We start from the raw sequence: 10,570 nt of genomic DNA, 5'->3' as shown, positions 1-10,570 counted from the left end.
TTTTCTACTGGGACTTGAACTCAGGACCTTGTGTTTGCAAGGCAGGCATTGTGCCACTGAGCTACATCCCCAGTCCCCTTATATTTCTTTTTCCTATGCTTGTTAGTATATAATTTTAATTTTTTCAATTAGGTTACTGATTATTATTAGTATTTGATACAAGATCTTGCTTATGTTGCCCTGGCTGGTCTCAAACTCCTGTGCTTAAATGATACTCTGCCTTAACTTCCCATAATCGGTGGCTCTGTGTGCATGTGTCACTCAGCCTGGCAGTACATATAATTCTTCTTCTTTTAAAAAATTGTTACCAGTTCGTGTTTTTTGAACTCATTTCCTTGCACTTGCAAGGCAGGCAGCAGCACCACTATGCCAAATCCCAGCTTTGTGTATAATTCTTTTAGTGCATATAAATTTAATATGCCTGTGGTTAATCCTAATTGTTACACGGTCTCCATAAAAATGATCTGCTTATTCCCCCAACAGGGGACACTATTTTGCTTCTGCTTTCTTGTTATCAAAAATAATAGTTTTGGGCTGGGGATTTAGCTCAGTGGCACCATGGCTGCCTTGCAAGTGCAAGGTGCTGAGTTTGATTTCTGGTACAAAAAAAAGGTTTTTGTATATGTCCTCCCCTGGGCCCGGGATAGAAGGCCTTGTGGTGTATACACCTAGGACTGGAAATGCTGGGTCCTAAGGACACATAGACTTATACAGTTTTCCAAAGAATGTCTGACTGCTTACCAGAACACTGCAGTGCATGAGGATTCCTAATTCCCAACCTCCACACTAGCACATGTTGCCATCCAGCTTTTAATTTTTGTGAGTCGTATAGATATGATGTGCTATATTGCTGTTTCAATAAGCACTGGTATCTATAGTACTTGGTTTGAGAGCCTCCTCATGCACTTGGCCGTGCTTCAGACTTTCTCTTCTGTGAATTTGAATGTTCTATATGTCTTGCCCATTTTTTTCTGTTGCTGTTGATGTCTTTTTTTTTTATAATAATGTGCTGGAGGCTATTATACAAAGTGCTTGGCTATAAAACTTTTCCTATTGTATTTTATTTCTTCTCCCATTGCATTATATTTCTATTAAACCCATCATTGGTCTTTGAATAAAACACACAATTTTATATAACCAAAATTCATAGGTTTTGCTTTATGATTTCTTACCTTAAGATAAATACAAATATTTTTCTATACTTTGATTAGAAGGGGTCTACAGTGGATTTCTCACCCACTGTAATGAAATGAAATTTCTCATTTCTTGCTGAGGAAAGGTCAGAAGAAAATGAATAGAGAAGCCATTTGGAAATGGCTATCTCATTCCTTTAATAGGTCAAAAAGCTAAAAATTATGTTCCTCAGATTCCATTGCTGCTAGAACCCTGGAAGTGAATTCAATTCTACTAATTGAACATATTTGTGAGGTTTGGAAATGGAAAGCTTCTTGTACCTCAGCATAATCAGAGTCATCTGAGACTCATAAAAAAATTAAGCTTACTTCACTCTGCAGTAATTAGGCAGGTCTAGGGTAGGGGCTAAAAAAGTCTGATGTTTCCCAGGGATGCTTATCCTTGGAGTCTGTCATTTATTTTCCAGGCTTGTGAGTGTGAGAAACTTTCCATATAGTGGCTGTGGTGATGTTGGTGGTTGGACCTTCCTTACTAAGGGTCATATCTACAGTGGAGTCACTAGGGGCTCCCTCAGTCCTTATCTAGTCATTCAAAAACTGTATGAGGAGTAGCATGGAGATGGGCTAGAGCAACAGCATGCAGGAGACCCTCACCAAGATTCCTAGGTCCTGGGGTAGTGGTGATGTGGCAATCTGAAGGAGAAGCAGTAACATGGTTGTTGTGAATGAGAAGGAAGGCTGCTTCTTGATCCTGGCAGGGCTTATAGTCCAGGTCCAGCATTCACAATATCTCAGGGAAAGTTCAAATCCTTGAGGGAAGAAGCAGAGGCTGCCAGGCTGCAGACTGGTGCTCAGATTAGCAGCAAATGCCCAATGCCTGGTCTAACTCTACTTCCACTGGGGACAGAACCCAGTGAGTGAGATATTTGCAAGAAAGCACTTCTTCAGGTCAGGACACCAAGGAAAGCCAGAGAACCTCTGAGAGGGCAGTGACTGAGTAAGGACCTGTCAGAGTTACTCCTGGTTAGCCCTAGGGACAGAGAGTAGTAAAAGGCACAGTCCTGGTTGGGCACTTGAAACCAGACACTGAAGGTGCCTTGAGACAATCACAGGAGCTTTCAGTGGTTGTGAGTAGTGGGATCTGGGGGTGGAGAAAAAGCTGGAGCAGTGCTGGAGTGGGCACTGTTTTAAGCCACAAATACCACTGAACTCTGTGTCCCTGTGGATTTTCTCCTGTTACTCCCCCCAAGTGCTACTGAATTCCACATTAAGGGCTCTTTTCTGCTGAGTTATAAACACACCAAATCTGTGGGGGTGGAAAGAGATCCTCTGTGAGGCTGAACAATTGGGACATGGGCTAACTGGGGATGGAGAAAGCCCAAATCAGCTCCAGTAGAGGCTATTTCCTGCTGGTCTCCAGAAACCACCAAAATCCTGGGTCATCCTGAAATTTGACAGGCAGGAGTATTGCTATGACCTGGGAGTGATGGGGCAGAGAAAAGCCATCAGAGTGTGCACAGGAGTGGGAGTACTGCCTCCTGCCTGTCTGCAGGGACCACTGCAGTTGATGGCCAGAGACAGGATGAACAGAACTAAAACATAACTACAAATGGAGAGCTGACAGAAGTGAACTGGGCTGAACAAACAGCAGGGATTATGGCAAAAACTCAACTAGAAAAGCGAGTCTGCTACCCATTAGCAGGAGCAGTGCTGGTGATCCATAAGCATTCTGAGAACACCAGAGGCTTCCAAGAGGGGTGCTCCTTTTATAGTTTGCTTCGTGTTTTCTCTTTTTCTTTTCTGAGTTTGGAGTGACAGGCCTTTGTATATATGTGTGTATAGTTATAGCTAGACATATACATTCTATTGTTGCTTATAAAATATTCCACATAGCTGTTAGATATGCCCACTTGAAAGGTTGTTTTGTGATGTTATCTAACCTTGCTGGACTGTTAGTTGAACAGTTGGATACAGTCTCCCTATCTCTTCTCTCACCTCCTGCCTATAGTCTCATCCTTTCTTTACCCAGGGCTTTGCACATACCAGACAAGCACTGTTCCATGCAGCCACAACCCGAGCCCTGTTCTTCTCCTTTACACGGAAACTATTAACATCAATCTAACCTCTATGCAATATTAATATTTCACACAAGGTTCTCTCTCACTAAGAGTTATTTTATAGGATTTCTAGAATTAGTGTTTCTGTTTCATCTTTAATTGGACTCATTTTCCCTGAATTCTCTTTTCCTACCCAATTAGAGTGCTTTCTACCATTCTCCTCCCTCTCTTCCCTCTCACAGCTTCATAAATCTCTTCTTTCTCCTTCCTTTCCTTGTATATAAAGACTATTATAAAAGCTTAATTTTTCATTTTTTTACTATTTTAGAATGTATTTTAGAATGTATGTGAGGGGCCTATGTTTATAAGCCACTGTATGTGATTGCTAACTATTGCTTTGGTTTCTATAGTGTTTTACATTGACCTGAACATTGCCAGGTTCTCCCTTACCAAGAGTTGTTGCTTAAGTCTTGTAGCACAGGGCTTCTGTTGGTTTGTACATTGGGTGCACTCTCCATAAAGACTGTCCTACTTTCTACCTATAAAATCCCCCTCTACTTCTTTCACTTTGTCCCCACACTTATCCTCTCAATCCCCCATCTTTCCCCCTTCCTTTCCAGGCATAGAAAATCATATCATCAAAAACTACTTTTTTCTCATCCTCCTTTTTTTCTTTTTAGACCCCTGTTTTTCTCAATTTATATTTATTTATATTTTAATCCTTTTATTTATATTTAATCCTTTTTCTTTTGTCTTCTACTTTCTCCAGCCCCATTTCCCTTTTGCCATTTCTAATCCTTTTTATTTCTGGGTTATTCAAAACATAGAAGACTTGCTAAAAAAAGCTTTAAATTATCTAACAATGTATGATTGGTTATTTGGATGTTGATATTGCTAGAAGTTGTACCATCCTTGCAATTCAGTATTCTAGATTAATCCTTGTGCTTTGAATAGGTTGAGTAGGTGTCTTTGCACTGAGTCATATCCAAAGCCAAATGCAGATAATAGGGAGAAATCCACTTACTAAAGAGATCTCTACTATAGTGGCAGAGCTTTCTACCCTAATTGATCCACAACATTCAACATAAAAGCAAAAGAATCACTAGAAAATAAGGCAATAAGATGCCTCAAATATTCATTAATTCCCTAAAGCTGAAGTGGCACTTCAGTTCCCACAGGCACTGAAGTAGAGAAAGTTTCAGGAATGCACCCTCTCCAAAACAGACCACATACTAGCCCATAGAACATGTTTAAGTAAATGCAAAGGAATTGAAGTTATCCCATGTGTATTGTCAGATCACAGTGCAATTAAACAGGAAACACACCTCCAAACTAAATTGTTACACTGTTTGAAGAGATCAAAGAAGAAATAAGAAGATGCATGAAGATATTATGAAGATGTTCAGTAAGCTCCATGAAGGTATAAATAAATAGATAAAGGATTCAATTAATAAGATGTCCCATGAGCTAAAAGAAGACAGAAATGAATAGTTGATTGGATTAAAGAAGAGAATGCAGGATATGAATGACTATTTTACTAAAGAAAAATGGAGGTTTCGTACTACCTAATCCTGGAAATAAAAAACTCAATTAAAAGTTTGGTCAGTAAATATGATCTGTCAAAAGATAAATTACCAGAACTCAAGGATGCGGTTAATGTAGTAGAGAATCTACTCAGTGATATGCAAAGAATAAGAGACTATCAGAAGACAATTCAAGAGCTCCTAGATAACTCTAAAATTCTCTAAGAGCTAATAAGCAAATGCAGAAAAGTGGCAGGATACAGAAATCAATAGTATTTGTGTACACCAATAATGAACTTACTGAGAAAGGAATCAGGAAAACAAACATATTCATATTCATGAGAGCTTCTAAAAAATTAAATACTTAGGAATTAATCTTACCAAGAAAGTGAAAGACCTCTAATGTGAAAACTATAGTACTCTGAAGAAAGAGGTTGAAGAGGACATTAGAAAATGGAAAGACATCACCTGTTCCTGGATGAGTAGAAAATGGCCAAACTCTCTCTCTGTGTCTCTCTCATTATCAACTGAAATATTGACAACATTCTTCAAGAATTATAAAAAATCTTAAGATTTATACATAACCAGAAGAGATCAAGAATAGCAAAAGCATTCTTGATCAAAAAGAGCAGAGCAGAAAGATTATAATCCCTGATATCAAGGCATACCAGGAAGATATATAATAAACAACAGCATGACACTAGCACAGAAATTGACATGAGGGCCAATAAAATAGAAGAGATGACAAAGAAACAGCCCTAAGTACTTTTTAACCATCTGATCTTTGACAACGTGACTAAAAACATATACTGGGGAAAAAACAGCCTCTCTACCAAATGGTTCTGAAGTATGAAATTGGACCCATATATCTCACATTGTACTAAAATCAAATTAAAATGAATCAAAGACCCAGATATTAAAACAGAAACACTGAAGCTGCTGGAAGGTAAAGTAGAGAAAACACCCGAAGACACAGACATAGGCAAGGGCTTTCTGATAGAGCTCTGATAGCACAAGAAATAACACCAAGAATCAACAAATGGCATTATATTAAATTAAAAAGTTCTGCACAGCAAAGGTAACAATCAACAGGTAAAGAGAAAAGCCACAGAAGGAGAATTTTTTTTTTTTTGCCAATGACTCTCTTGGTAGAGAAGTAATATCTAGAATATCTAAAGATCTGAAAAAGTTAGGCTCCAAAACAAAACAAAACAACAAACAAACAGAAGTAAAACCCAAATGACCCAATTAAATATATGGGCAAATGAAATAAATAGACACATCTCTAAAGAAGAAGTATAAATCAATAGGTACATGCAAAACATTTAGCATCATGAGCCATTAGGGAAATGTAAATAAAAACAACACTGAAATTTCATCTTTCTCCAGTAAGAATGACTATAACCAAGAATTTAAAAAATAACAAATGCTGGCAAGTGGGTGGGGAAAAAGAAACCTTTTACATTGTTGTTGGGAATGTCAACTAGTACAATCACAGTAAAAATCAGCATGAAGATTCTTCAAACAACTGAAAATAGAAATTCCATTTGATGAAGGGACAAAACAAACGTGGTATGTATATACCACACAGTATTATGCAGTCATAAAGAAGGATGAATTCAAATCATTTGTTAGAAAATGGATGGATCTTGAGAACAAATTTGAAGTTAATTAAATATCACACAGTTTGGCTTAGGGGAAAGCTACAATATAAGTTAAGAGTAAAATAAAGGGGACATGGTAGGAAACAGGGAGATAGACTTCTTACAGATGGGGAAGTAGAGCAGAAGAAATGGGGAGAAAAGAGGACAGAGGAGGGAGAAAGGGAATTGAAAATTATCAAAGTATTATATATATAATGTATGACATATATGAATATAGTCACAAACATCATAAACTATACCAATACAATTAATCAATTTTTTTTCATTCAACCCACCTGTTCTCCTTCTAGGTATCTTCTTTTTTTCCCTTTTTTTCCAATAAAATTAATTAAAATGTATGTATTTAAATCCTTTTCTGCTGAGACAACTAGTTAATTCTTTTTCCAAATTAAACCATCAGTTGATGCAACATTATACCCCAAATTGCTGTAAATGAAAAAATATTCAGAAATACTCTAGATTATGTCTGGCTGCTTAGTTTAAAATGTGCAACTTCAATATCATTATAGACAAGTAGGAAGCCAGACACGGTAGCACACACATGTAGTCCCAGCACTCTGGGAGACTGAGGCAAGTGAAACACAAGTTTGATCCATGCCTGAGCAATTTAGCAACTTAGTGAGACCTTGTCTAAAAATTAAATCCAAACACTGAGACGCTATCTCATTCCAGAAAGAATGGCTACTGTCAAGCAATCAATCAATAGAAAAAGCTAGCAAGGCTGTGGGAAGAAAGGAACCCTTTTCCATTTTTGGTGGGAATGTAAACTGTTACAAGCACTATGGAAATCAATACGGAGATTCTCCAAACAACTAAAAATAGAAATTCCATTTGATGTAGCTATTCCTCTTCTAGGTATCTTCCCAAAAGAGTTAAAGACATCATACCAAAATGCTATATGCACACCTATATTTATAGCAGTGCTGTTCATAGTAGCTTAATTTTGAAAATAGTTTATATGTCCACCAACTGATGAATGGATAAAGAAAATGTAATATTTATACACAATGGAAAACTACTCTGCCATAAAGAAGGATGAACTTGAGTCATTTACAGAAAAATGGATGCACCTTGAGACCATAGTATTAACTAAATCAGACATATAACAAGCTTAAATATTGCATGGTTTCTCTTATGTGAAAACTACTTAAAAGACAGATGATAGGAAAAGACACAGAGAGAGAGACAGACAGAGAGAAAGATATTATAATCCAATGTGAACAATATATCTACATATGTTGACAGTACAATTGTATTCCATGTTTTATATGTTCTTTGGCCTAATAATCTTGTTTTCAGTCTGTATATATGATAGTTAACTTTATTAGGTCTTATAAATGAATCTAATGCTGGAAAAATAAAAAGGGTTGAGGGAAAGAGGGAAAAGAATTAAAATTCTCTATGTGAATCTAATCATTACTTCAAACATGCACTAATAAAACATTTAAAAAGGGCTGGTAATGTAGCTCATTGTGAAGGTGCTACATTCAATCTCCTGTACTACAAAAACAAACCAGCAGACAAGCAAAAACACATGCAGGAAGAATTTTATTGCACGATGAGATATTTTGCAGCAATATACAATCTAGAATGACCAATCATCCTGGTTTTCTGGGACAGGAAGAGCCAGCAAATCTGGACAGTGAGCTACTTTAAACTTTCCTTGGTTATCTTGAGGTGGTGGCTCATAAAGAAAAAGGTTTGGGGAGATTAAAAAGAGAAGGAGATTTGAAAAATTATCAAGAGGCACTAGAAATCGGAGCAACAAAACCGGGGCAACCCTAACAAATTCTTCAAAGGGCCTATCAGCTCATGTTGCAGGAGCAAGATGTGAGAGCCCAGAGTATGGGTTGTGGAGCCCCTTAAACATGGGGTTTGGCCTCTGTAGTAGAGATATCATAGATCTAATTGATGCAGAGTAGAAAGTACTAAGAAGAGTTTCACTGCTGTCTGTTACTTTTCTTATTGCTGAGAAAAAAATTTCCCAAAGTTAAAGGAGTTTTATTGTAGCTCATGGGTTACAGAGGTTTCATTTCATAGTTGGCTGGCTCTAAGGCAGGATGGCATGGCAGAGGGGCATCTTAGAGGAGAAACCGTTCATGCTGGGCAGAAGACAGGAAGGCAGCAAAGCAATGAGGTATCAAGCAAGCGACTAGTGTCAAGCAATGACAGCAGCTCTATTTCTGTCCCTTATATTCTATCAGGGTTATCCACCCTTAGGGCAAGTGGCACTCACACCCAGAGTAGGGCACCCATAATTCTAGCATCGCACCATGAATCTGTCCCAGCATCACATTCCTAGTCTCAGCATCACCCACTCTAGATCCAGCCACCACAGAAAAGCCTCGCCTCTGACTGCATGAGGCTTTGGGGGGGATAACTGGACACAAGCCACAACAGTTGCTCAGACAAAGCATCAGAAACACATTAACTGCTGCTGTCATAATTGTTCTCACTAAGAAAATTACATGAAGGGATGAGGTAGAAATTTCTTGGGCAGGAATAAAAGGGAGGAATCAGAGTGCAAAAGGACTGGATGTCACTCCGTGATGGTTCTTCAGTTCACCTTTATTTGCCTTTTGTACTCTCATGTGCAAAATATAACAACTGAGTAATATTTTTAATATTACCGAAGGTAAAGAGGTAATAACATCAGGAATGACTTTCAAAACAATGCTAAACGTTATTTTATTTTAACTTAGACTAAAAGAGGTAAATGTTTCTCAAAGGACTCAAAATTCAGGAGCCAGATAAAGGAAAAATGAAATTGAAATTGGCCAATTTTAAATAGAATGAAAGAAAAGAAGTAAGGAAAATGAAAGAAGGCAAAGAGATACACCAAACAGGCCAAGAACTGACTGTTTCCAATCCACAGCTGGGTCAACATGTAGAAGGGATCTTTCTAGTATTTATAAGCTATTTTTACACACAGAAATAATAATATTTGCATTAATAGAGTTTTCTTTGTAGTGTTTTCTGCAGGGCTGTCTTTACTTCCTTGTTCCTCAAGCTATAGATAAGGGGGTTGAGCATCGGGATCACTGTGGTGTAGAACACAGAAGCCACATTCTCTTGGGCCAGGGAACTGGCTGTGGAGGGTTTTAAGTACATGAATGCAGTGGATCCATAGAACAGTCCCACAGCTGCAAGATGGGAGCTGCAGGTGCTGAAGGCTTTGGCCCTGCCCTCAGTGGAGCTGATGCGGAGAATGCTAGACAGGATGAAGGCATAGGAAACAAGAACCATTAAACTGGTGACTACTATGTTGAATCCAGCTAAGAAGAAGACCGTCACCTCCACCTCATAGGTGCTAGAGCAGGAGAGCTTCATGAGAGGAAGGATGTCACAGAAGTAATGGCTGATGAGGTGCTCGCAATAGCCCAGTTTTAACATGAGGCCAGTCTCTATTGTGGAGCCAATGAACGCCATGGTGTAGACCACAGCCACCAGCAGGGAGCAGAGAGCATGAGACATGATGATGTTGTATAGCAAAGGGCAGCAGATGGCCACATATCGGTCATAGGCCATCACTGTGAGCATGTAACACTCAGCAATGACAAAAACAAGGAAGAAGTAGAGCTGAGACATGCACCCCACATAGGAGATGGCATTCTTTTGTGACACAAAGTTGATTAGCATTTTAGGGGTGGTGACAGAAGAGTAGCAGAGGTCTATGAGTGACAGGTTGCTGAGGAAGTAGTACATGGGTGTGTGAAGCTGTCGATTGAGACATATCAGGGTAATCATGCCCAGGTTCCCCACCATGGTGACCACATAGATCCCCAGAAAGAGGAAGAAGAGGGGAAGCTGGAGCTCTGACCTGTTAGTTAATCCTCCAAGAATGAACTCTATCACTGTAGAGTGATTTTCTGCAGCCATTCTGTCTGGGTGGGAGTCCTGTGGGAATGAGTGAGAAGGACCCTGTGAGAGACTGCCTTTGCATGGTTTGAGCAGCTGTTTTTCTCTATTTTGGACTCCTGAATCATCCTGGTTATGGCTGAGGCATCCTCCCCCAACTCCTGCTTTCACTGAGGGGAGGACCAGCCCACAAGTGTTGAGAGAAATGGGGTCAGGATCTGGGTCACTTATTCCTTTCTTGTTTCTCAAACATCCTAGAGCCTTTGTCCTCAGTGTGGTGCCTTGAACGCCCAACATTTTGACCTTGACATGGATGCAAATTCTTAGGCCTCACT

The 10,570-nt window shown here is 39.0% G+C and overlaps 1 protein-coding gene across 1 annotated transcript; it reads right to left on the bottom strand.

Moving 5' to 3' along the window:
* Positions 1 to 9,326: 9,326 nt before the first annotated feature.
* LOC104865265 (olfactory receptor 151) lies at positions 9,327 to 10,268 on the bottom strand. Its single transcript, XM_010628723.2, has one exon. It carries the CDS (start codon positions 10,254 to 10,256, stop codon positions 9,327 to 9,329), a length of 930 nt encoding a protein of 309 aa, XP_010627025.1. The 5' UTR covers positions 10,257 to 10,268.
* Positions 10,269 to 10,570: the final 302 nt, after the last annotated feature.

Source organism: Fukomys damarensis, unplaced genomic scaffold (assembly GCF_012274545.1).
Source record: "Fukomys damarensis isolate Sample0158 unplaced genomic scaffold, DMR_v1.0_HiC HiC_scaffold_16, whole genome shotgun sequence".
Lineage (NCBI taxonomy): Eukaryota > Metazoa > Chordata > Mammalia > Rodentia > Bathyergidae > Fukomys > Fukomys damarensis.
Note: the sequence above shows the minus strand (reverse complement) of the source record. Positions and strands in the feature narration are given on the sequence as shown.